General features: G+C 46.8%; 4 protein-coding genes across 5 annotated transcripts in view; 3 read left to right on the top strand and 1 right to left on the bottom strand.

The window, feature by feature from the left end:
• The first annotated feature begins 418 nt into the window (after window positions 1–418).
• On the top strand, window positions 419–4,709 carry GPN3 (GPN-loop GTPase 3). The gene is made up of 8 exons (XM_054288773.1): window positions 419–532; window positions 618–726; window positions 1,764–1,931; window positions 2,326–2,450; window positions 3,077–3,192; window positions 3,490–3,586; window positions 3,945–4,073; window positions 4,463–4,709. The coding sequence occupies exons 1-8, from the start codon at window positions 485–487 to the stop codon at window positions 4,523–4,525; spliced, it is 855 nt and encodes a 284-aa protein (XP_054144748.1). The 5' UTR covers window positions 419–484; the 3' UTR covers window positions 4,526–4,709.
• Window positions 4,710–5,076: 367 nt separating this feature from the next.
• On the top strand, window positions 5,077–10,168 carry ARPC3 (actin related protein 2/3 complex subunit 3). Its single transcript, XM_054289059.1, has 8 exons — window positions 5,077–5,328; window positions 5,429–5,665; window positions 6,664–6,763; window positions 7,700–7,776; window positions 8,038–8,106; window positions 8,390–8,516; window positions 8,816–8,910; window positions 9,650–10,168. Exons 1-8 carry the CDS (start codon window positions 5,077–5,079, stop codon window positions 9,710–9,712), a joined length of 1,020 nt encoding a protein of 339 aa, XP_054145034.1. The 3' UTR covers window positions 9,713–10,168.
• Window positions 10,169–10,761: 593 nt separating this feature from the next.
• ANAPC7 (anaphase promoting complex subunit 7) lies at window positions 10,762–19,524 on the top strand. The gene is made up of 11 exons (XM_054288687.1): window positions 10,762–10,955; window positions 12,010–12,196; window positions 12,677–12,796; window positions 13,869–13,980; window positions 14,241–14,394; window positions 14,501–14,643; window positions 14,872–14,989; window positions 15,330–15,526; window positions 16,164–16,388; window positions 16,795–16,945; window positions 17,812–19,524. Exons 1-11 carry the CDS (start codon window positions 10,855–10,857, stop codon window positions 17,999–18,001), a joined length of 1,698 nt encoding a protein of 565 aa, XP_054144662.1. The 5' UTR covers window positions 10,762–10,854; the 3' UTR covers window positions 18,002–19,524.
• Window positions 19,525–23,406: 3,882 nt separating this feature from the next.
• ATP2A2 (ATPase sarcoplasmic/endoplasmic reticulum Ca2+ transporting 2) overlaps window positions 23,407–26,416 on the bottom strand; it is a 42,716-nt gene continuing 39,706 nt past the window's right edge. For both annotated transcript variants that reach the window (XR_008483846.1, XM_054288475.1), the window contains exon 21: window positions 23,407–24,527. Coding sequence is in view for 1 of the 2 variants with exons in the window: in XM_054288475.1 (XP_054144450.1) it covers window positions 24,514–24,527 (14 nt within the window). In the remaining variant the exon portion in view is untranslated. The remainder of the gene's footprint in view (window positions 24,528–26,416) is intronic.

Raw genomic sequence — 26,416 nt, 5'->3', positions numbered from 1 at the left:
GGCAGAACTGAGGGGATGAGGAGCTGAGGGGATGGGGGGAGCCGGGGGGATGCGGTTCGGGTACCTGAGGAGGGGCTCGCAGGGCGGGGCGGTGCCGGGGCTGACGGTACGGAGGGCGCCGGGAGGATGCTCGGTACAGGCACCGGGGGGATCCCTGCGAGGGGCGGCGGCGGCGCCGCGGCTCCGGAGGAGAGGGAGAGGGCGCGTGCGGGAGCCGCCCGGCGGGGGCTGAACGGAGCGGGGCGGGGGGCCCGGGGGCGGTGTCGGTGTTACCAGAGGCCCCTCGGGCCGCGGCGGGTCCCGGTCCCTCACCGCGCGCGCACGTGCGCCCGCCCCAGCGCCGCCGTCTCGCGAGAGGGGCGTGCACGGTTTGACCCCGCCGGCCCGCCGTACCGCGGCGGGCGGGGCCATGCGCTGAGCCGTCACGGGTTCGGCCGAGCTACGGGGCGCCGCAGCGGCCATTCCCCGCCGGGCCGCCGCAGCCATGCCCCGGTACGCGCAGCTGGTGATGGGCCCGGCGGGCAGCGGGAAGGTGAGCGGGGAACGGCGGGGAGCGGCGGGGAACGGGGGCGGCGGGAGCCCCGTGACGGCTCCTGACGGCCGCGTGTGCCTTGCAGAGCACGTACTGCTCCACCATGGTGCAGCACTGCGAGGCGCTGGGCCGCGCCGTGCAGGTGGTGAACCTGGACCCGGCGGCCGAGCTCTTCAGCTACCCCGTCATGGCAGGTGAGCGACCCGGGCACGGCGGGGCCCCGGGCGCGGCGGGGCTTCCAGCCAAGCCCTGCCCGTGCCACCGGACCGGTTCTGTGCGTCTAAAACGGAGCCCGTACAGCAGTGGGGGAAGATGTGGGAAAATCGTTTCAATAAAATACGGTGTGATCCTTAAATCGGTGAATAATTCTAGTCTGGTAGCAAATAGTGCTCAGAGATGTCAGAGATGAACGCACTCCAGTACCAGGGATACCTCCCCGCATCAGAGGCTGCTGCCCTGTGCCAGCTCCTGCTCAGTCCCTGTATTTACCTATACCATGTACTGGCAGATGCCTCAGCTTTGAGAACAATAACAGTGTTTGTGTCTGAACAAAGATGATAAGAAAAGTGCATCTTGACATGGCCACACAGCTGAGATACTCTCAGAAGAGATTCATCTGGGGAATGAGATGTTCCCCAGACAATCACCAGGAACCCTCAAAAGAACCCCCCAGACAAGTCCTGGGAAGTATTTAGCATATATTTACTTGGGGAATTAAGGCATTTGTGTAAGTTTCATGAACATAACCTGTTGTGTTTGGCTGCTGTGCCTGTGCCAGGGAGATCCCCCTGTCCCTGTTGGTTTTCTGAGCTGCCAGACTCCCTGCAGAGCCCATTCCCAGCCCTGCAGAGCCCATTCCCTGCCCTGCAGAGCCCATTCCCAGCCTGCAGAGCCCACTCCCTGCCCTGCAGAGCCCATTCCCAGCCCCCAGAGCCCATTCCCAGCCCCCAGAGCCCATTCCCAGCCTGCAGAGCCCATTCCCTGCCCTGCAGAGCCCATTCCCAGCCTGCAGAGCCCACTCCCTGCCCTGCAGAGCCCATTCCCAGCCCCCAGAGCCCATTCCCAGCCCCCAGAGCCCATTCCCAGCCCCAGAGCCCATTCCCTCCCTGCAGAGCCCATTCCCTGCCCACAGAGCCCATTCCCTCCTTGCAGAGCCCATTCCCTCCCTGCAGAGCCCATTCCCTCCTTGCAGAGCTCACTCCCTGCCTTTGGGGCTCTTTGTGTGTCGCAGACATCCGTGAGCTGATAGAAGTGGACGATGTCATGGAAGACGAGTCCCTGAGGTTTGGCCCCAATGGTGGCTTGGTGTTTTGCATGGAATACTTTGCCAATAACTTCAGCTGGCTGGAGGAGAGCCTTGGGCACGTGGAGGATGACTATGTTTTGTTTGATTGCCCAGGTAAGCACACGCCAGTGTTTTGGTATCACTCTTCATAAGCATTGGAAAATTTGACTGTTGTGATAATTCCCATTTTGTTGAGCTGTTAACAGCTGTCAGAGTCACTTTCAGGTGTCTCAGGAGCAAACTTGATCCTGGGCTGATCTGGGTGACTGCACAGATGTTTGGTAGCATCATCAGCTGTGGCTACTGCAAACTAGCACTAACTGGAGACCAAAGGAGGAAAAAACCCCTTTTATTTTTTTTCCATTTCACCCAAACACAGAGCTGCCTGAAAAGAGGGTGCTTTCCTCATCAGTTTTTATTTAAATGCAGTTCCCCTGTCTACATATAACTGTGGATTGTTCCTGTTTGCTTCACATTCCAACTTGTTAACATCCTGAGTGTGCCCCAGGTCAGATCGAGCTCTACACACACCTTCCAGTGATGAAGCAGTTGGTGGAGCAGCTGCAGCAGTGGGAATTCCGTGTCTGTGGAGTTTTCCTCGTGGATTCTCAGTTCATGGTGGAATCTTTCAAGGTATCCATTTGAAATCTGTTGATAAAGTTCATTTTTATAAAGAACAACAAGTCTGAGCCATTCAGGGAGCTGGGTTTGCCCAGAGGAAAAAATTGCCAGGTCCAGGGAGATGTGGTTGCTGTCATCAGCTGCCTCAGGCACAGGACAGGCCCAGATGGATGGACAGACAACCAGCACTGTGAGAGTGCTCAGACTGGGACAGGCATTCACAGAGTCAAAATCTGACTGGGCAAACCCCAGAGCAGCCTGGTCTGACCTGGAAGTGCTTCTGTTTGAGCAGTTGTGGGAGCCAGGTAACCTCCAGAAGTCCCTTCCAACCTAAATTCTTCTGTGATTCCACGAGAGCTTTCTCAGACCCCAAGAACAAGCAGGCCAACTTCCCCATTTAGCAGTAACTGTCCCAAGAAGGATTTGGGTTTTCTTAATGACCTTTTCAGTGGCAGATTTGAGGTTCTAAAAATTGAGGGGGTATTCGGCACCTCCTTTTTCCAACAGAGAGAATGATTCCTCACATGGCTTTGTGTCCATGTTCCATGTATTCCTGACCAGATTTGGCCTGTGGTCATCCTGCATGTTTGTGTTGTGCTTTTCTGTACTTTAATACATCATTTTTCATCCTCTTCAAGTTTATTTCTGGAATCCTGGCAGCTCTCAGTGCAATGATATCTTTGGAGATCCCACAGATTAACGTCATGACCAAAATGGATTTGCTGAGCAAGAAAGCCAAGAAGGAAATAGAAAAGTAAGTTCCAAAAAATTATTTACTCTGTAGTACAACTGAGGCAAAGTTCACTGAAAGTTGAGTCTAATGTTTCCCACAATTAAAACATACTCTTTTGGAGTGGGAGAAGATGGATTTTGTTTATTTCAAACAATAGTGTTTAAACATCTGGGTAAGATGCTTAATTTAGTCAGAGTCAAAAGAATAGCTCCATGTTTGTACTGATCTCTGGATTTTTCTGTAAATAATTTATCTTGGATCTTTTGTGTCATTCTGAATGACAGCCTTTCAGTGGTGATGATGACTTTGTTTCTCCAGGTACTTGGATCCAGATATGTATTCAATGATTGAAGATTCTACAAATATACTGAAAAGCAAAAGGTTTAAAAAGCTGACCAAATCTATATGTGGATTGGTAGGTACATTGCTTTTGAGCTGGTGCCCTAAAATTCACTATCACTTTTTGCCTCTTTTAACTCAGTTTTTTATTTTTTCAGACTAGCATGAGATTCTTGATACTACTGATATGATACTCTTGATATCTGGATTATAGCCAATACATTTTCTTTGAATTCTTTTCTGTTGGCAATTTTGGGAATTTGCTGCTGTGTAGAACTCAGGATTGATAGCCAGGTGTTCTGAGGAGGGAATTGCCATTGGTTTGCAGTGTGACTAAATGGTATTTTAGAAGTCAGGAAAAGAGTGGCTTTGAGGGCTGTGATTGAGAATGAACTTTGTGCATTTCCCTGCATTTCCCTTGAATCCTTGTGCAGATTGATGACTATGGCATGGTTCGGTTCCTGCCTTTGGATCGCTCTGACGAGGAGAGCATCAACATCGTCCTGCAGCACATCGACTTCACCATTCAGTACGGAGAGGATCTGGAATTTAAAGAACCAAAGGTAAGGGACTGTTGGTGAGAACATAAAAAAATAAAAAGTATCCATAATAGAACTTATGATATAAATATGTTCTCTGCCATGCTCATAAATTATTGTCTTAGCACAGTTCCAAGTAAGCCATGTTTAGTCTTTCAGTGACAACGCTTGTATCATTTTCATTTAGTTATAAAAATGAAATTCTTTAATATCATCTTGCATATGCAGGTTGATCAAATGGTTGTTTAAAAGTATTGCTTTGATTTTCAAAATTAACAGAGTTTTAGCCTTCAAATGCCAGAAAGGACCACTGAGATCACTTTGATGTTTTCCTGCATGACTGTTCAAAGTCTCCTAATGATTCCTGTGTTCATCCCAGGAAGGTTTATATTTTTCTGTGTTTTTTTTTACAGGAATGTGAAGAAGATAAATCTCCTCTTGTGGATGAATACTTTCAAGATCATGTGGATGAGTAAGAAACACGTTCAAACTGGGAGGAAAATACTTTGTTTTTAGTAAAAAATAAAAATGAAATAAAAAAACCCCAACCCTACCCTACACAAACACACTTGATGTTTTATCTGTAAAATAACTAATATTTATAATGGAGAGTGAGTTACATGACCTTGTAACTACTTTAATAAACAATTTTTTTAATTATGTTTGTGTGTGTTATAAAATAAATAGACCAGTGTTAGTACATATAGAAAAGCAGAGCCAGAACTGGGCAAGAGGTTCAACAGACCTGCAAATCCTGCATATCTAGAGGAAAAGGGCTCAGAAAAGTCTTGATCTGGCTGAAAGTTGGGGAAACTACCGTGGTTTAATTCACCTGCAGACTGCCTTGGGATGAGCCATGCTTGGGGCGTGTTGAAAGGATAAACCCCAGCCCTGCAGTTGAATTATTGTGACTCAGTTTCCAAACCTCCCCATTTTGTCTCTCTGACTGATGCCTGGAGTCAGATACCACGGGACAATTTCAGCAACGCTGGGTGTCAGGGAAGGTAAGGGTTTGACAGCAACTGGAATGTGCACCTTAAAATGCTGTATCCGTCTGAACACAGCACGTTTGGAGCCCTCTTGTGTTCCTTACACGGAGTGCCCCGAGCCGCCGGCTGGGCTGTGCTGGAAAGGCACGGGAGAGAAACAGCTGGGAGCGAAGCATCGCGGCACCCCTTCCCGTCCCGGTGCAGGCGGTGCCCCGGTGAGCGGTGCCCTGGTGAGCAGTGCCCCGGTGAGCGGTGCCCCGGTGAGCAGTGCCCCGGTGAGCAGTGCCCTGGTGAGGGGTGCCCTGGTGGAGCAGTGCTCTGGTGAGCAGTGCCCCGGTGAGCGGTGCCCCGGTGAGCAGTGCCCCGGTGAGCAGTGCCCTGGTGGAGCAGTGCCTCTCGGTGGCCGCTCCCCGCACGGGCACAGCACTGCCTGCCGCTCCCTTCCCGGTGCGCTGCCTGCGGGGCGGTGCGCAGCTCCCGCTTCCCCTCCTCGCACCGCCTCTGCCGCTGCCTCATTTCCTGCAGCGTAGGCGGAGGAGGAAGCTCTGTGCCCGCTGTCCTGGCCGGTTCGCCCCGCTCCCCTCCCGCCCGGCTCCACCGAGCCGCCTCCTGCCCTTCGAGATGCCGGTGAGCGGCTCCGCGCCCGGCGGCGGCAGCGCGGGCAGGAGGGAGCGGGCGGCGGGGCCGGGCCGGGGGCGGCGGGGGCGATCCGGGCCGGGGCAGGGGCTCTGCTCGCTGCGGGGGCACTGCGGGGGGAAACGGGGGCTGCAGCTGCGGGGAGCGGGGAATGGCTCTCCGTGGGAGGCTGCTGCAGGGCCAGCGCCTTCCTCTTCCTTTTTCTCTTCCTCTTCCTCTTCCTCCTCCTCTTCCTCCTCCCCCTGCCGGGATCCACCCGCGGCCGGGAGGGTGCGAGCCCCGGGGGAGAGGGCGTTCACAGCCGGGCTTTGCTCTGGCTTTGTTCGCACCACCGTCCCCTCAGAGAAATAAACTGCTTTTTACACCCAGCCCCTCCCAGTCACATCCTCCTCTACCCCCCACAAAAGGTGGGTTGTGAGATGAGGGATCCCTAGTGGCCTGGCACAGCACCTTGGAAAGTGCCCAAAACTGAACTCATTAGTTGTTTAAAATCGGTTTTCCAGGAAGAATTTGTTGTATGCAGAAAGCTGGTTTGTTTTTCACTTAAATCAGTTTTGTTGGGATTTTTCTTTACTGCATTAAGCCTGGCTTTATTTATAATTATCCACTGTTAATACCCAGACATTAAATAAATAAATTACATGTTTTTTAATGACAACTAACTTTCAGTGCAATGCCCCAAAACTCAGGCAGATGAGTGGGGCTGTTACCCCTTGGAGCTGCCAGTATGGAGTCAGGCAGCCTGGGGATGAACTGTGCCTGCAGACCAACAATACAGATTTTATCCAATCTCCTGGTGCTTTCCTGGTATTCACCAGAATGGCACCAAGATCTGGACTTAAATAGAAAATAACAATTGTTTGTGCAAGGATGAAATGCTGGAAGCATCATAATGAACTAGGCTGTGACTCCTGCTTGATGAAGACACATGATTGGAAATGGAAATGTTATTTTCAGTAGGATCAATAACCACCTCTCCCTGTCTCTAGGCTTACCACTCCACTTTAATGGACTCAGACACCAAGCTAATTGGGAACATGGCACTGTTACCCATCAGAAGCCAGTTCAAGGGCCCAGCACCTCGAGAAAGTAAGTTTATAATAATCTCTGAATTACTGGATGTAGCTCGTCATCTCAGGGGCTGCTCTAAGCCAGCCCCAGCAAGAGTCACTGGTGGGAAATGGAAAGCTTTGCAGAAAGGGGGGAAGTTTTCAACTACTTCAGCTGTGCAAATGGTAGAAAATAATTATGCACAGGTAATCGTGCCCCTGTTGAGTTGGTGGTTTCAGTAACTCAAGCCTCTGGTTGCTGTTCTGGTGCTTCCCCCTGTGCTCTGAGCAGGGTTTTGAGGATGCTGAGCTGGTGTGAAGCCACTGGGGCAGAGGAAGTGGAGGTTTAGCTACAGAGAGCTCACACTCTGGGCTGCTCTGAGGGACAGCAGCACTCGTGGTGTGGGGCTTCCAAAACAGAAACGAAATTCCGACCCCAACAGGGCCCACAGGCAGCCAGGACAGATTCCCCTTCAACACCTGAACTTCCAGGAGTGCTGTTCCCCAGAAATGTGGGTTCAGTTTGAAAAGGAAAATAGAAAAGGAGTGTTTCTGGATTTAAGCAGTCTTGGATGGTAGCAAAAGTCAGATTGTCACTGTGTTCTGCTCCCCTCCTTTATTTGAAGAGGATAATGGAATCTGAGTGATTGTGCTTTCTCCAAAAGCTTTTTTCTATCCTTTTATGATGTTAAAACTCTGATGAGTTACTCAAAAGTGGTAGAGAAGTGGGGAACTGCTGAATTGCTGCTGTTTGTGAAGTGACAGAGGGGAAGGAGAAGGGAGTAGGAAGCTTAAATATTACAGTCTGAACTCAGGGTGTTTCAGAAGTTTCTGTTATGTGGTGCTGACTTCTGCTTTTTGTGAATACCATGGTTTTGCTTTTGCAGTAATCCTTATTTATGTACTTCAGTGAGTAAAAGTTCTGACAAATGTAGTGTAACAGTGCACTGCTTAACTCTGTATCTCTTTTTTATAGCTAAGGACACAGATATTATAGATGAAGCCATCTACTACTTCAAAGCTAATGTTTTCTTCAAAAATTATGAAATTAAGGTAATTTTTTAAGATACTGAGCATATTCTAGTTCTTTGGAGGGTTGGTGCTGTGAATATAAATTTATTTTCAAGGAAGTAATTCCAGAAGATCACAAACTCCCCTCCCACTTAGTCTTTAAAGTTGGGTAAATGTCATGAATTGCAAATCTCTCTCTCATGGGGAAACTGTAGCCCAAAGTGGCTTGAATTCATTCCTGTTTCAGGCTTTATCAGTTCCACAACGTCCTGTAATCTAAGAGTTCCTGCTCTTGTTTTGCAGAATGAGGCTGACAGAACACTGATCTATGTCACCCTCTACATTTCTGAGTGCCTGAAAAAGCTGCAAAAGGTAAGAAAACTGAATTCCTGTGCAGGTGGGAAACAGTCTGAGGGTTGTTCTAAGGAAAGAATTTCCTGATATTCTCCTTCCAGGGGAACAAATAATCCTGGAAGGAGATTTGTCAGGGACCTCAGTCCCAATTGTCAGAGCCTCAAATACTCCAAGGCTGTGGATGTGCTGTGTTGCTCTTCTTGATGAGTTTTCCGGTTCCAGATTTGTAAAATATTTGGGTCTAGTGCTCTGTCAGTTCTTGTTCATAACTGCTAACCCATTGTTTGCGTGGTTCTTCCAGTGTAACTCCAAAGGCCAGGGAGAGAAGGAGATGTACACACTGGGAATCACCAACTTCCCCATCCCAGGGGAGCCTGGCTTTCCTCTGAACGCCATTTACGCCAAACCTGCCAACAAGCAGGAGGAAGGTAAGGCTGACCCAGGGCCTCCGAGGGTCACACCTCATTAACTGCACTTAGAAAAATTACTTTAAATCTAAATCTTCTAAATCTGCAGTCTGTCTTGGGAAGGCAGCACAAGCTGGATTTTCTGACCTCGAGGATTCCCCTGGTTCCATAGATAAATGGAGCTAATCCACTCAGCCAGCTGCAGCCTGCAGATATGGAATTCCCTCTCTGCTTTAAGCAGTGATGTCTGAGGTGTCCCTGTTAAATCCAGTTTGGTTGGTGCTGCCCAGTTCACCCTGGTTTTGCTGTGCTGCTTTCAGAGGTGATGAGGGCCTACCTGCAGCAGCTGAGGCAAGAAACCGGCCTCCGCCTGTGTGACAAAGTGTTTGATCCTCAGAGCGACAAGCCAAGCAAGGTGAGAGTTCAGAGGCATCACACAGAGTCAGGGAGAGGCTGGGGGTGTTTCTTCAGCCTCGTGTGCAGAGAAGGGAGATGAGGGGTGAGGGTGACTCCAGCCAAGCCTGACTGAATTTACAGTGAAATGGCAGCTGCAGGTTATCAGTAAATGTAATCTGATGTGAAATGACAGTGAGTGCCATTTCAAAAGCAGGGCAGTAATGAGAGGGGTCTGGCTCAGCTCTTCAAAGCACTGCACATCTGCTCGTGGCTGGGGTGGCAAAATTAGTTCACAAGCACGGGAGGTGCTGTTTCTCTTCCCAGGCAGCTCTGCTTTGAGAGCTGCTTTGAAGTCGATTGTTTTGCCTCACGTCCAGATTGAAAAAATCGCTAATCAATGAATGAGTCACCTCCCGAGTGTTCGTGTTTCATGTGCAAATGTGACTGCATTTAATGTTGAAATCATTTAGGCTAATTTACTTTCAAAGGCATAGCTTCCTGATGCATCCCTCATTTATGATTGGATTGGGATAAAATATAACAAAAGTAAAATAAGACAAAGTAGTTTCACATATTAATTCAAAATCCTGTAATATGAACTCATTGTGTCCATTCCTATTGTCTTGTTCACCTCAATTCAAGTGTGGAAAACTATCTGTAAAACTGGAGCCTTAATATTTGTTGTGTGTCAGAGATTGAATACTTTAAAGTCAATGGAAACCACTTCTGATTTTCTGACTCTGTGCTTCCTTCTGCAGTGGTGGATCTGCTTTGTGAAGAGGCAGTTCATGAACAAGAGTCTCTCAGGCCCTGGGCAGTGAAGCAAAGTGGCAACAACTTTAAGCATTTCCACAGCAAGATGTTTGAGTCTTTTGCCTTTGTTTTGGATACTTTTTGTACCAAGAAAGAATTAAGTGCTTATGAATTAAAAAAAAAAAGAAAAAAGAAAAAAACCAAACCTGTCAATGAGTGATAGAGGGAGAGCAAAAAGATAAGTTGTGTAAGCAAATATTATTAAGCTGGTGCTTAATAAGTGATTTCTAACATGCTGTTTCAGATGCAAGCTGCTTTGTAATCGTGGCTACAGCATTTAAAACAGGGCTTGTATTTAAGAGAAGAAATGAAGAAGTGGGCTTGGCTGTGGGGCACGGGAGCTGTGTCATTTGCTCTGCTGGCTGGAGTTGGTGTCGTGTGTCCAGGGAAAACAGACCTCTCACGCTGTGTTGTCCAGTGCAGTGATTTTTACCTTGTTTTCAATAAAATTTGCTTGTAATTAATGTGGTAACTACTGTGTGTCTTATGGAGAGCCTTCAAAGAAATCAAAGAGGTTTTTTCTTCTTGGTGGAAGGCTTTGGAGTGACCCAATTGTGGCCGTCCAGGACTTGAGGGGAGCCACCAAGAGCCTGGAGTGCCAGGACAGGGGGAAATGACTTCACACTGACAGAGGGCAGCTTTAGATTGGATTATGGGAAAAAATATGAGGAAATGTAGGTTTTGAACGGTCTTTTTCCTCCTTTAACAATTTTTTATAGGCAGGAGTGTCGTTATCTCAGAGACCTCAGACACATTTAGCTGCAGCAACCATCAGCTTATTGGCAGAAGGACAAGGGGCAGATTCGGGAGCTATGGAGGCACGGGGAATATGTGTCTGGCACCAGAGCACCCACAGGAGAGCGGATCCCCTCACGGCCCTGCCCATCACCGCTCTCCCCTCATGGCCCTGCCCATCACCGCTCTCCCCTCACGCCGTTCCCGCCTCTGCGAGGGGTCCTCAGCGCGGGCTGCCCTCCGCGCGCCTGTCGGGCCGCGCGGGCAACGCCTTGGCCGCCTATAGGCGACGGCGCGCGAGGACCCCCGGGTGGCGCCATTTTGGAGTGGCGGCGGCGGCAGCTCCGTGCCCGGTGCCTCGCTCGGGGTCTCTCCCGGTTCCCCCCCCCGTTCCCTCCGTTCTGCCGGCGGCAGCATGAGTGTGGTGGAGCACGTGCGCGAGATGGCGGCCGCCGGGCTGCACTCGAACGTGCGGCTGCTCAGCGGGCTGCTCCTCACCATGAGCGGCAACAACCCGTGAGTGCCCCGCCGGCAGGGGGCGCGCGGCGCGGGCCGTGAGGGACGTGAGGGAGCGGGGCCGCCCCTGGGCTGTCCCTGTTCCTGTCCTGTCCTGGCGCCTTCCCCTGGTCTGTCCTGTCCTTTTCTCTGCCCCTGTCCCTGTCCTCTGTCCCTGCCGGGGATGGAGCCCGCCTCTGTTCGGGTATCAGCAGCGTCCCTTTGGGGTGCCCCCTACAACATGGCAGAGAATCATAGAATCACCGAAGGGACCTTGAGGATTGTTTTGTTTCACCCCTCCTGCCTTGGGCAGGGACACTTTAACTCTCCCAAGCTGCTCCAAGCCCCTCCAGCCTGGCCTTGGGCACTTCCAGGGATGGGGCAGCCGCAGCTGCTCTGGGCAACCTGTGCCAGGGTCTCACCACCCTCACAAGGAAGAGTTTTTCCTAATATCCAATCTAAAGCTGCTCTCTGTCAGTGTGAAGCCATTCCCCCTTGTCCTGGCACTCCAGGGCCTTGTAAATTTTCTCTCTCCATGCTTTTTGCTGGCTCCCTTCAGGTCCTGGAAGGCCACAGTTGGGTCATTTGGTCTGCACAGATATTAGGAGTTTTATAGAAGGGGTTTTTATAATGTAGGAATAGGGATTAGGACCAGAACAGCTGTACAAGGAGCTGGGTTGAATTTTAAACTTGAGTCCAAACAAAACTGTTCTGAAATCTGAACAGGCTAAATGCTGGATCCTTAGCTAATAAAAGGTGAATAATCCCAGGAGAAAGTTGATGCAGTGTAATGGATGTGTACAGCCTGTGGCTTGTTACAGAAGGGATGGGGGCAGTGGCCAAGCAGCCAAACATTGAGGAGCTGCTGCTGCATTTGTTTGCTTACAGATAACAGAAATTGGTGAGATAAGCCCTGTGTGAGGAGTCAGCGCTGTTACTCAATGGTGCAGTGAGGGGGCTGCAGCAGTTGCAAGTTGAAGCCAGACAAACCAAAGCCACAAACCCTTTGTTTCTGTAAGGTTTTGATTCTTTTGCAGCCATCTGACCTCAGCCTTTCTGTCTGCATGTCTTCCAGGGAGCTGTTCTCTCCCTCTCAGAAGTACCAGCTCCTTGTGTACCATGCAGACTCCCTGTTCCACGACAAGGAGTACAGGAATGCTGTCAGCAAGTACACCATGGCCTTACAGCAGAAAAAAGCCTTAAGTAAAACCTCCAAAGTCAGGCCTTCCACTGGGAATGCTGCATCAACACCCCAGAGCCAGGTATTTGAGAATTGATAATGTGCTGCATCAAGTGATCACATTCCCCCTCCAGTTAATGTTGCTGAGTCAATATTCACAGAATCACTGAAAGATGGAAAAGATCCCTGAGGGTGAATCCCTGCCAGGTGCATCACTGACCACATCCCTGAGCGTCACCTTTGCATGTCTGCCAACCACCTTAGATTGTGCATTTATCCTGTCAGATAAACCTGACATTCAAGGCTAATTGGTTGGGTAATATCTGTGGTGTTTTCTAGTGCAAAACTTAAAATGGTCTCCAGCATGAAATTTTTCTGTATATGTACATCATACTTTTAATTTGAAGACAGGAACACTGTGAGCTAGCAGTGAGCTGCATTGTTAACTTACATGCACCAATTTTTTTTTCCACACAGTATAAATATTTATGAAGAAACCTTATTAAAATGTTCATACCTGGTTAAACCAACATTGTATTTAAACCTTTTTTTTTTGTTTCAGTGTTTACCGTCAGAAATTGAAGTGAAATACAAAATGGCTGAATGCTACACAATGCTGAAGCAAGATAAAGATGCCATTGCTATTCTTGATGGGATTCCTTCCAGGCAGAGAACTCCAAAGGTGAATTCTGGCAGGTTTTTGTCAGTGTATCTCTAGGGCAGAACATATTATGTAGGTTTAATGGCATTTTATCTTTTTCATTAGTTAAATATTGTTTGGTAGCATCCCCTAATTTTAAATTAGCTGATTTGGACCCTTTTCTTTCAAATCATACCAATTTTGTATTTCCTCTGTTAGAAAGAATTTAAAGAAAAAATGAGGGGAGTTAAATGTTTTGTGCATCTTTATTAACTTCTTGTAGAGTTGGAGCAGTGGCAAATCCTTGAGAGGCTGGAGACTTTGGCAAGTACAAAGTTTGCTAGTGCTCCATCTTTTAAAATCTTTTAATCCTTTTCAACAACAGTTTAGATAATGTTAAATATTTAGATCCCCTTGTGGTCTGCAGTGCCAAATCTGTGGAGTCTTTGCTTGCTGGCTCTGCTACTCAGCAGGGCTTAAAAGATTAACACATCAGATCAGTCAGCTGTGTTTCATGTTAAATTGTCCTAAAAGTGTACAGGCTTAAACTCCAGTTAATGTCAGAGTGTTCTGACCAACTTGCAGAGCAGAAAAAGAAGAAAAGATTGAGAAAAGCAAACTTTATATAGGCCAGTAAATGGAAGTGCTGCAGCAGAAAGCAGCTACTTGTGTTGTGAGGAGCTCAGATAATTTCTGCTCTTTGGTCAATCATGGCTCCATTCAGAAGCTGAATGGAAACTCTCTGACTTGCTGAGCTAATTCAAACACTTCCATGGACAGAGATTCCTGGAAGGGACTGATGAAGGGATGTGCTGATCCTTCTTGGCATTGTGTACTTGCCCATCTTTTGACTTCTTTGCTGCAAAACACAGATTTCAAGGTGCACTGTGTACCTATAAAATAATGTAGATTTTATTCCTGTGCTCAGAAAGAAGCCACAGTTTCCATTTTGTCCTATATGGTACCTTGGAGTGTTCTCAGAAATGCAGGTTATGTTGTCTTCTGCCCAGAGCAGAGGCAGGCAGGCCTGAAGACAGAGTTGTGACCCTTCTGAGTGGTTCTTTGTCCCTCACACTCACTGGGTTCTTTGTCCCCACATTTCTGCTGCCTGCAGATCAACATGATGCTGGCAAACCTGTACAAGAAGGCGGGCCAGGAGCGCTCCTCGGTGACGAGCTACAAGGAGGTGCTGAGGCAGTGTCCCTTGGCCCTGGATGCCATCCTGGGTGGGTGTCTGCACTCTGTCTGCACTCTCAGTGCTCAGCCCTGGTAAAATTTTAATTACACTGCTGTAGCTGTAATACACTTCTGTATTTGCATGTCATACCCACCTTACAGAAATCGTAGCAAGCCCTGTAATCAGCTGCTTGTGCTTGTCAGGGGATGGAGTTTCTGCCCCTCAGACAGTTTGTATCAAAAGCAGTTTTGGGTGGCTGAGAGTGATGTGTGAACCCCTCTAAACTGATGTGTGAACCCCTCTATACAGGTTTGCTCTCACTGTCAGTGAAGGGAGCAGAAGTGGCCTCCATGACCATCAACATCATCCAGAGCATTCCCAACCTGGACTGGCTCTCGGTGTGGATCAAGGCTTATGCCTTTGTGCATACTGGAGACAACACCAGAGCCATAAACACCATTTGGTAAGAGTTGGAAGAGTGTGGTGCAATCAAATAATACATAAATTCTTATCTATAATGATATTCAAAGTGTCATTTATAAATAACAGGCAATTCTTTTCCCTTTAAGCTCTTTAGAGAAGAAGTCATTGCTGAGGGATAATGTGGACTTGCTGGGGAGCTTAGCAGACCTGTACTTCAGAGCTGGAGATAATAAAAACTCTATCCTGAAATTTGAACAAGCACAAATGCTGGATCCATACCTAATAAAAGGTGAGTAAATCCTGAGAGAAGGTTGATCTGAGGAATAACATGCAGTGGAATATTGTATATTGTTTATCCAGCTTTCAGTTCAGAATTGACATTCAGAAGCTGCATGTCTTGAACCCTTCTAGGCAGTTGCACAGTTTAAAGTAGGTGTTTGTGGTTTTTGTGGCTTTTTTTTTCTTGTGAATGAACTTTCTATTTCTTGAGGATTGATCCTCCACCGTGTCTCTTTAGGAATGGATGTTTATGGATATTTATTGGCACGGGAGGGTCGGCTGGAGGATGTGGAGAACTTGGGCTGCCGGCTCTTCAACATTTCTGACCAGCATGCAGAGCCCTGGGTGGTGTCTGGGTGAGTTTCCTTTTTCACCTCAGCTCTGGATTTGCTGAATGTGCTGGGTTACAGCTGACAGAGTGGGTTCTGTTCTGTTCCTGGGTAACTTACGTTAGCTCTCTGCAAATATCTATTGGTTTTTTTTCCCGTTTAAATTTATTAGAGTTACACACCTGTGCGGTACCAACAATATATTAAATAGTAACAGTTTTAATATCTATATTAGAGTTTTTTTAAATTTCTGAAGTTTTTTTCTTAACTTCAAATGCAAGAAGTTCAAATACAAGTTCAGAACCCCGTGACTGCACACAGGCACTCCAGGCAGGGTGTGTTTACAATCTCTCTCCTTTCTCTGTAGGTGTCACAGTTTCTACAGCAAACGCTACTCCCGTGCCTTGTACCTGGGAGCCAAAGCAATCCAGCTGAACAGCAACAGTGTGCAGGCTCTGCTGCTGAAGGGAGCTGCCCTGAGGAACATGGGCCGGGTGCAGGAGGCCATCATCCACTTCAGGGAGGCCATCAGGCTGGCGCCCTGCCGCCTGGACTGCTACGAGGGTGAGCCCTGGGCAGGGAGGCAGGGCTGGTGCCGTGCTGGGGGTGAGGTGAGGGAGTGCACAGCAGTTCTTGCCTCTGTAAATGATTGTTACCCCAAAACCTACGGTGCGGTCAGGGAGGGATGCGAGAGAATGTATGGGTTTGTAGGAATGATGTTCAAAAAGGGGTTTTCTTGGTTTTTCTGTTGTTTAATCTGGAGTTAAACAAACTTGGGCACTTTGAGCAGCTCACTCTTGGATGATGACATTAACTGATGGTTAGTTCTGCTGGGAGCTTCGTTTTGTAGTGTTTGTTTAAATATTTAAATCTGGCTGATCTCAACAGCAGCTTCAAGTAGTGAAGAGTCCAGGTGAAATATTAATTCTCTCAGTATTGGAATTGGACAGAAACATTAGATGAGGTGTACTTAGGGTTGGAGGTTTTTTTCAGTGCCTGACCATTAATGAACATCAAGTCAATTATCTGTAGAATGAATATGTTGACAAGCACAGATTCACTTTCTCAATTGCAATTTGTATTTGCTTATTGGACTGTCAGCTGTTCAGCACCTGAGTGCTCCTAAGTGCAAATAACAGTGAGGGCTGAGTGCCTGTAGTGCTGACTCAGCCCCTGAAGTGTTTCTGTGTGACCCCCCCAGGTCTCATCGAGTGTTACCTGGCATCCAACAGCATCCGTGAGGCCATGGTGATGGCAAACAACGTGTACAAAACCCTGGGGGCAAACGCACAGACCCTCACCCTGCTGGCCACTGTCTGCCTGGAGGACCCAGTCACACAGGAAAAGGCAAAAACATTGCTGGACAAAGCTCTCACACAAAGACCTGACTACATTAAAGCTGTGGTTAAGAAAGCAGAACTTCTCAGTAAGTTCCTTTTCCCCCTGTGTTTGTTTGAAGGTACCTTTGTACATGGAAAGGTGTCCTGGAGCCACATCCATGTGCAGGATGTGACAGTGCTGGTACAGCCCATGGGTTTAGCAGTTCTGTCCTGAAGGAAAAATCTCAGGAATTAATTGCATCCAGCAGCTGATAATACACTTAAAGCAATTGCAAACAAAATGTTTTGGCTTCAAAGCAGATGTAATTGTGAATGTAACAGCTATTGCAACAAGAAGTCATTGTTTAGAGTTAATCTTGCAAGAAGTAGAGCCCTGCTGCACTGACAGCTCTAGAGGGACGATAGCCTTGTGTTGGGAAGACCATGAACATTGAGACTCTTTATAGATTTGTCTCAGCTGTTGATTAAAGCAGTGTTTTTGCCTGTGGCCAGGCAGAGAGCAGAAGTATGAGGATGGGATTGCCCTGCTGAGGAATGCCCTGGCCAACCAGAGCGACTGCGTCCTGCACCGCATCCTGGGCGACTTCCTGGTGGCTGTCAACGAGTACCAGGAGGCCATGGACCAGTACAGCATAGCCCTGAGGTAAAGCAGCCCCTGCCACTGCAGGGGGGTGTAACAGCCACTCATCAGCTCCTCTGAGTAAGCAGATGAGCTGCTGATTGATTAGGGTGAGAATCAGAGGTGGCTTTGTGTCATTCTCCATTAAAATAACACAACCACACAAATGCCACCCTGTTCGTCAATTGGTTGGTCTTAAGATTTCAAACTGGAAAGTGCAAAATATAGGGACTGTATTAATGCAAAATATGTCACCAGGCTTGTGATTCCTTGACTAACAAAAGGATTAAGGCATGAAATTATTTATAGTTAATAATTATTTTATAGTCAGACTTTAGGATCCATTCCTTTACACTAGAAGGTGCATATAAAAATGAGCTGTTCTGTAAATTTAAATAGTATGATTCAACTTAACATAATCTAAATGCTATTTTAGGGTGTTACTTTTTAAAATATTCCCATATTTTGATTGCAACATCTTCAATTTGCCTTAAACCCAGCACTTTATGTCCCCTGCAAACTTGCATAGCTTAAATGGGTCAGCTGGTTTTTGCCTGCTTAGATTATATTTAGGCAGAGTCATTTAAATTTTTACTGCTTTCATGTTACTTTATAATTAGTATTGCTGGGAGAGGTGACTAAGTTTTCTGGAAGAGTGGGATGTTTAGATAAATGCATTCTTGGGGATCAGAACTGTTTTATAAAGAGATTTAAGACTCAGTGTTACAGCAGCTCAAGGGGAAGTTGCATCATCATCTAAAATAAGCCTCCTGATGATGTTAAACAGGAAGTGCAGACAACAGGATGAGATTTTATTGTTACTCTTTACTCTGAGGCCACAAAGAGAAAAAAGTTTCAAGACAATGCTTTATTTTTGTTCCTTTCTTCAGTTTGGATCCAAACGATCAGAAGTCACTGGAAGGATTGCAGAAAATGGAGAAAGAGGAAAGTCCAACAGATGCCACCCAGGAGGAAGATGTGGATGACATGGAGGGGAGTGGAGAAGAGGGGGACCTGGAGGGCAGTGACAGTGAAGCAGCTCAGTGGGCAGATCAAGAACAGTGGTTTGGGATGCAGTAAAAGCCTCCTGCTGCTTCTTTTGGCACTTGAACACACCACTAGGGCCACTCTTCTCAGAAGAACAGAAACTATGGGTTTTTTTCAGTAATATAGGACTTTTTTTTTGTTTTAATAGACTCTGAAACCAATTAATAGTTCTGTGCATCTCAATACTGTGGAGATTCTTGATGCTTCTTATTTATTAAGTATACAGGACTAACTGCATCCAAGGTACAACTTCCATTTTGAAAAATTCCTGCTAGAACTCAAACCATCAGAATCTGAGGTGTGTAATGAGCCTTTTGTTTGTGATGAAAACAATGTCTGAGTTCTGTCCAGGGCTGAGTGCTTGGGCAAGTTGTAAATCCAGTGGTTTGTACTCCTTTGTGGGAAAGGCCTTGCCCATTTGTGTGCAGCCATTTGAGTCTGGGGGAGCTGCTCCCAGAGTGTGGCTGAAGCAGCACTTTCCTTTTGCTCTGTTTGTTGAATTAATTTGTCTTTTTCTGGGGCATTGCCTGTGCTGTCCAGGATACATTTGGGACAATAGGCAACCTGGACTTGCTGGACACTTTTTGTAGCTGATTTCTCTGTGTACAGAATTGAGCCAGTGATGGAGAATTAAAGTTATTTCCTCAACCCTTACTAAACCCTGCAATCACTTTAAGTCTGTACATGAGCATTTATTTTAAAATGCAGTTTAGTTTTATTTCAGTATGTTCCTGGAAGGTTTTGCAGCAGTGACTCAAAGCACTTTACATTCTGTGTACAGCACTGACATTTAAAATGCTATAAAAAGAATTAATCCCTCTTCCCTTGCACTGCTGAAGAAATGTTAAATTATGCAAATACACACATTGTCCTGCTTTTTCCATGTTTATATACTTCCTGGCTTTGTCAGGTAATTTTTGAATTCATGTCTTTTTCCCTCACCTTTTAAAACAAATTTGCTTCATGTACAAATTTCCAACCTGAGCATTTCAAGGGTGAACTTCTTTGGGTAATCTAGAAACTGTTTCAGTTCTGTGGGCTTGATGTGTGGGAAGAGGAATTACTTATTTTTCTTACAGTTCTGATTTCTTTAGTCTTTACCAAAATGTGGTTTTATAATCTTTGTATCGAGAGTTTAATTCCTTTTGTATTTATTTTGTTACCACAGGTATGGTGGAGCACTCAGACTTTTTAGACAGCTAAAAAAATAGTTTTGAGTATCAGTTGGAGCAAAAATGGCTTTGTTACAAACACATGACATGGAAAAGAAGCTTCTCCCTGAAAGGCAGATAAGGGTAAAAGATCCCTCTGTGATGTTGTATCAAAAATGCACAACAAAAGAGGCAGATTATTGTCTGTTTTGGAAATGTTCTGGTGTGTCATGGCCTACAGAGGAGGAGACCAATAGTTCATCCATTTAAGCAAAGAAAACAGCTGCTTGTCTGTTCTCTCTGGAATTCTGTGGGCTTGAGAGTTTCCAAAACACCCAAGTGAGTTCTGGTTCCCTGAAGGTGCTGGGGGAAGAGCAGCAAAGCAAAACTGTCCTGGCACTTGGGCTGGCCTGAGCTGCTCCTGCTCTGCAGTGAGCACAGTGACCAAGTGTGCAGCATCTCAGGGACAGCAAATACCAAATATCTCATTAATGACTTGTGGCAGAGGAGAGCCCTTGTCCTGTGCATCTCTTTGCTGTGGGATGCAGTGAATGGATTTCAGCTCATCACAGGTCTCATAACAGAAAAAACGTGCAAGATATTCAAAGCTTCTATTTTTTATATAAAAAAGCTTTGCTTTCTCCTCACACTCAGCATTCACCAGCTGAAAGCTGGCTAGCTGGATTAGCTTTCCAGTTGTATTCCAGACCTCTGCTGGGAATGAAAATTGAGTTGTTTGTGTTACTAAACTAAAGGCAGGATACATTTAATTGATGAGGAGTATATGAGGTATGTGCTCTACTTTTCAGCCATTTCATTCTAATGTTTCCTTTCAATAGGTCATTCATTTCAGGTGCAAACCACTGGCTTTGCACATTTCTCTGAAGTATTTAGAAGAGGAAACTGGAGAGCCACATTTCTATTGAAACCATTCTGTGGTGTGTTTGTAGATAATCTGATCATCTCTGCCTTTAGAACAGGCAGGAAACTAAAACGACTTCAGGATGAGTCCTTGGGTGCAGCTTGAGCAAACAAGTCCAGGCACAGCTCAGAACACCCAGAGATGGCTGTCAAAAGGGATTTGTATCCTCACAGCTTTGGTTTTCTGAGAACTTGGTTCCTTACTGGAAATGGGAAGTTGGGAGAGTGTGCAGGTGAAGCCTGGTGAGTACCTGATGGGATTATGAGCTGAGTGTGATCTTTGCTAAGAGTTGCACTGTGGCTGTGGAGCTCTGAGGTGCTACACATGCTGAGATTGTAAAGAAAGATATATTTGGCCCTCACTTCAGAACTCTAGAGGGATTCTGCTTGCCTATTAATGAGCCTTCATTACTGCTTTAATTTTAGAATGTGATCTCTGGTTCTGCAGAGGTCTGGTACTCTCCAGTGCAGTTACAGGCATTTAGTTCAGGGAATATAACAATTAGCCCTTAATAAGCAGCTGACCTCATTCTCTGCCTCAGTCACATGCTCTGCTCCCGAGAAGAAAAGATCACAAAGGCAAGAACTGAAGTTCAGGCTCTGTTAGATCAGTGATGGAAGTGGAACAGTTTGGACATGAGGCAGGAAATGTGTTGCCATCCAGTTGTACTGTGAGGTGTTGGTGTGTCTTCGGTGCTGGGTAGGGGCAGAGTGCTCCTGTTTGCCTGAAATCCTGGAATTTAAACCACATGTTTCATTACTGACTTTTAACTCTTTCCTACTTTGACAGGAAGTGATGGGAAAGGGACAGAATCTCTTCAGACTGTACATAGACTTGGCTAAAAGGCTGAATTGACCAGAGTCTGAGGGCAGCACACATTCATGATGTGCTTAGAAATTACCTAAATAATGCATTTACACCTATCATGTGCTGATACCTGCAATACTGGCAGTGTTTCTAGTTCTGAAGATTTCTAGATCATGGGAATTCAGGAATTGTGAAGCAGAAACAAAGGAGGGACTGAGGATTGCTGGCCAGTGTCAGTGTTCTCTGTTGAACTGAGGTGCTTTTGCTGCTGCTGCTGCTTACAGAGAGATTAACTAGGACTTCCCCCCCCCTTTCAGTAACTGTCTTCCTCATTAAGCCTCTTTGTGTGGTGATTCTTCCCTTCTTGCTTTTCAGGAGCTCAGTGATGTGGAAACTGATCCAGGCAGGGCAGAAACAGGCAGGATTTCTGATTCAGCAAACCTTATTCCCTCACTCAGATCTCAGTGGTAAGGAAATCTGAAAAGCTGTGGCTGCCATTCTTATTTTGAGTTACACAAATATACCACAACCAAATATATTTTAAAAACCCAAATCTGTCTTTAAGCTCTCCTAAGGTCACTAAATTTAACTCAGTATAAACCTATGGTTTCAAACTAAATAGTCTTAGTTGGTTAAAATGTCCTGTGGAAGCTGGCCAAGAGGAGGCAAGGATGTATATAAGACTAGGTGTTTGGGGAGGAAATTTATAATAAAATACAGTTATTTTGGTGCAAAGAGGGAAAAAATTAAATGTTCACCTGGGGAACTTCAGTGTAACAATTTATGTATTAAGGAAAGCCCTTTGGCCAGTCCCTATCACTTTATGGAACAACAAAATAGAAAGAATAATCTCTGTTTTCATTTACTGGCTTGAACCTGGCCTTTGCTGTGCAAAGCCTGGGCTGTGGGAGTGGGTCCCCCGTGGATGTTTACTCTGTACAAGCCTCTCCCTTTCCAAGAGCTTCCAGAGGGACCAAGGACTTTGTGAGTTTGGAGATCAGATTCCCTTTCCTCACCCATCATCCCATCAAAGCAGCAATGGGGCAAATGGGATGATGGTTTGGGATATGAGGTAAATCCTGGAGCCTGTTAAGTTGATGCCCAAAGTGTTCTCTGCACCTCCATGTGGGTAAACTGTTGGGATGAGATCTTCAGAAAACCTCTTCAGGTGCTCAGAGCTTCTCTCATTTCTCACCCACTCTGCTGGGGGTGGATGTGGGCTCTAATCACACTCAGATTCACCTCGAGGTAAAAATAGGGAATTGCCTGCCCTCAGTATTTCGAGTTTCATGTAATATGTCCATAATGCCTCATGACTTGAGCTGTGGGGAGTGGTTTCTGTGCTCTGTGCTGTCAGTGGGCTCATCCATGTGCTGCTTTAGAGCTGGGGGTTTGCAGGGAGGAGGAGGAGGAGGGGGCAGATGAAGCTGTTTATTTCAGCATCTCTTACCACATATTCTTGCACGGAGCACCTTGGCAACCCACTGAGCATCACGTTCTCCTCACATGGCTGAACTCCAGCTGGGGACTCATTCTGCTTAAACTTGCAGATCATCATTTAAAGCAATGTTTAAGGTGTGAGTTGGTGTGAGTTGGTTCAGGAGCTGCTCAGCAGCCCAGGAATGCAGCTCGGTGCTGAATAACGATTTCCATCGGGGCTGAGCTTTCCTTGTGAATAACTTCCCATCGGGGCTGAGCTTTCCTTGTGAATAACTTCCCATCAGGGCTGACTTCCCATCGGGGCTGAGCTTTCCTTTTAGTCCCGGTGCTGGGGGCAAGTTCCACACGCAGAAAAGGGGCAGGAGAGCAGCTGGGCTGGAGCAGGCTCTGAGAAACGTCCCTGTCCCAGGCAGGCTGAGGCTGTGAAAGGCCAGAGATGCTCGGGGGGTTTTTCCCCCACCTGCCCGAGCTCCGGTGTCCCCGAGAGGCCGCCCTGCACGGGAGGGGCGGTGCTGACAGCGGCCCCGCTCTAGATCCGGCTGTGGGAGATAAGGGAGGCTCTGAGAGCCCCGGGGCGAAGGCAGAGCTCAGCCTGCCCGCACAGCACTACCATAGTAGGAAGCAGCTGCCAGCAGCACCCTCCACCATCCTATAGAGCTGCTGGACCGTGGAATTCGACCCCTGTATTTTTAAACCTCACACTGCTGCGTTTGAAGGGTCTCAGAGCTGTCACCTCGTTTGGATAACGCTGTTTGCCAGCAGGGTGCTGCTATCAGGGGCTGGAGGCTGAGAGGCATTACATTTAATGTAAAACACATTCCTAAGTTGTCTCTTATTCTAAACAAAATCTGGTGTTTGGGCTTTGGAGCAGAGCATTACAGGACACTTGGAAATTCCAGCTCTTACCCTGGCAGTGCTTTAGCCTTGCCCAGCAGCAGCTTGTGAGCATCCCTGCTCTGGGGAAGGGAGTGAGCCCAAACTGCCCAGCTCTCCCAGCTGGATGCTCCAAACACATTTGGCTCATCTTCCTTTTGCCTACAGAAAGGAAAGAGACCAGGAGCTACTTTAGGCTGGGGCAATTTAGAAAATAGAAAAGGACAAAAAAAAAAATAAAGATGTAGTTGGGAAAGAATTGTTTATTTTACGTTTCTCAGAGGGATTTTACAAACAATGGAGCATTTTAAAAAAACTGAGTGATCAAAGTACTTGACAGTGTCCCTTAAACACACACACAAGCCCCTGGACAGAGGAAATCACACCAGCGAGGAGGTCAATACTGCCGAGGAGCAGCTGCATCTGCATAGTTCTAGGAGGAAAGATTGCAGTTCTAGGAGGAAAGATTGCAATGGTGTTGGTGCTAAAAGTGGCATCCTGGCATTAAAATGAGAGCGCGCTGCAGAGCCCACACGGACCTGCAGGAAACAAAGTGCATCAAATAACACGCCGAGCACGTATTGTAGAATAAATTTATTTACCTGATACAAATGAAACTAGGTGTGATGCTCCTTTACTGTCAGCATGTCATAGACAATTGATCTCATTTACAACTTCTAAAGGTCACACATGCAGCTGTGGGAACTGGCTACGTCGTTGTTGCTTTTTAGATAAATGCATCACGATATTTTGTATTGCACCAACATCTGTCTTACTGCCTTAGATTTAAATAAGTTACATTACAGTGCAAAAGAGGTCGATTTGCACGGATGATAAAAAAATCCAACGTTATGAAGTGGAGGCTTACGGTTTAACATTCATCTGTAATCGTTTCCATGGATTTATAAATAGGAGAGCATTGTACAGAAGCTGTTGGAGTAGGATGTTTGGATGATACAATACAGAGAGATCCGTCTACACCCCAAGGCATGCATTATCTGATATTGTACATTGTATAAACTGACATTTTACATACAGGAATATGGAAATCGGCTGACAGCTCCGCAATTCTTGCTCAAGGATAACCAAACTCTTCTCCATGCAGCACAGAAACCCAACTTCTCTGGAGAGAGTTCCGGCTTGGTAAGCTATATTGCACGTTTGTACATCTGTATCATGAAGTCCTAATGGTACCACACATTTCTTCCACAGAGAACACAATGAGTTTTGTTTTTAAGGGAAAGCAAAGAATCTTTACACGATACATGCAGAAGTTTTGGTAGATGTGTTGCTAAAAACACATGCACGCAACAAAACAACCTTACATTTCTGCAAAATTGTTTAGGAAGCGATTACTCCAGTATTGCTGAAAAGGAAAGAAAGAAAAGGCATCAGTTAATGAAAGGATGAATGCTAAGTATCATTATACAAGCAAGACTAAGATCAACAGTGACAGAAGAAAGAATGTTAAGTTTGGTAACTGGCTGCTCTGTCATTGAAGGGACACTCTCAGGTTACTTTGTTCTTGAAGCTCAGAATCCTCTGGATTAAGGCTCAGCTCCCTTGATTATCAGCAGAGCCAGCACTTCCTACTCAAGACTGCAGTGAAAAACAATTAAGACACATTTAATTAGCTTTTGCCTTTCTCTGCCTGACCAGGGGCAACAGACAATTCTCATTTCTTTGGAATTTTTACTTTCAAGTTCCACACTAAGCACTTGTTTTTTTCAGTCGAGGCACTAGGGCAGGTTTGGCCCCACAGTGACCTAACAATGTCCCTTTTCCAAGCCAGGCAGCTTGTTCTGGGAAGCAGTAGGAAAGCCTTGAAGAAGTCATTAAACTACACAGATTAATGTGTAGGCAAAGGGCAGAGTACAAGGCCCTAAAGCTCCTGCTGTACTTCACCCCTACCACAGCATCAGGTCAGCCTTGTGTCTGGAGACTGCTCTGAGTCCCTACAGCTCCAGGGAAGCTCCTCCAAACACCGCTTCAACACTAAAATTTGGGCTCTCCTGCTAAGATTTGAAAAATGCATATTAATGCAATTAAGGATGTAATTAGCAGAGATTAGGGAAACAGTTAATGGTTAGAAGTGCAAAAAAGTAAACAAGACAGGTGCAAGAGACAGACGACTCTGTTGGTTTTACCTCCCTTCACCTCAGCACATCCAGCCCCCTTGGGCTGTGTGGGGCTGGCACTGCTGTACTGCATTCTAGCAGCAGATTAAAAACTCACTTTCGTACCAGGAACCTCCCCAGTAGCCTCTCTACCAACACACCCCTCGGGGCACTTGGACAGACCTGGAGAAATGTTTTTCTGCAGCCTCTTTTGTACTCATTTATTTGCAGTAACATTTTGGGAAACCAAGTATGAACTATTTTTATTGCTCGGGTGCCAGCAAGAAGGAGCAGCTCGTTGTGCAGCTCAGCACTCTGGATTGCTCACACGTGAAAGCAGAGAGAGCCCAAGGCACTGCAAAGACAAAAGCTCCTGGCTATAAATTCAATGCATGACTGCAGCTGCCTGAGCATCCTCCTTGCTCCAGAACACAGGATTCAGGAGGAGCTGCTCTCATTCCAAACCCCAGTGGGTTCCCAGCACAAGCCAATATCCTTCCTGGTGTTCCCAGCATAAGGCAGCATCAATCACAGGATTGATCCTGGTCTTACACACCCCTCTCACAGTAAAGCATAAGCAGTGATGTGTGAGGGCACCAAGGAATCCAGAAAACAGCAGAGATGAAGAAGCTCAGTGAGATGGGAGCAAAGAGAAACAAAAAAGATGAAATTATTTTGTAAGAATGGAGTGGGAGATCAAGCCCGGGGAATTCTGAGTTAGTCCTGCTTGAACAAGGGCTGCTGTTTGTGGGCTCACATGGTTCAACAGGAGTTACCTTCCTCAACCCCAGCTCTGGGGACTTTGGAGAGGAAACATTTGGGACCAAACAAATGAGTCTGTCCTGAAAAGTCCTCCCTTCCTGGCTCCTCCAGCTGAAAAGACTGAGGCTGAAGGATGACAGGATCTATACAGCTAAGGATAAACACTTTAGTTCAGACATTTCCTGCAGAAATTACAAACTTTGCTCTGCAGTTCTGCACTTCCTAGGACAGAAGAGCCCTCAGCTCCCTCAGCTCCTGCTGCAGCCTCCCCCAGGCTGCTCAGCTGCCAGGGCTGAAGGGCAGACCCAGCTCTCAGCTCCAGCATCACAGGGATGTGATTCCAGGGCAGGACACTTCACTGCCCAGGGGGAAGCTC

The sequence above is a fragment of the Melozone crissalis genome, unplaced genomic scaffold (assembly GCF_028551555.1).
Source record: "Melozone crissalis strain CALT ecotype California unplaced genomic scaffold, PUWL_Pcris_2 ptg000063l_1, whole genome shotgun sequence".
Classification (NCBI taxonomy): domain Eukaryota; kingdom Metazoa; phylum Chordata; class Aves; order Passeriformes; family Passerellidae; genus Melozone; species Melozone crissalis.
The sequence above is the reverse complement of the archived record's forward strand: the minus strand, read 5'-3'. Positions and strand labels throughout refer to the sequence as shown.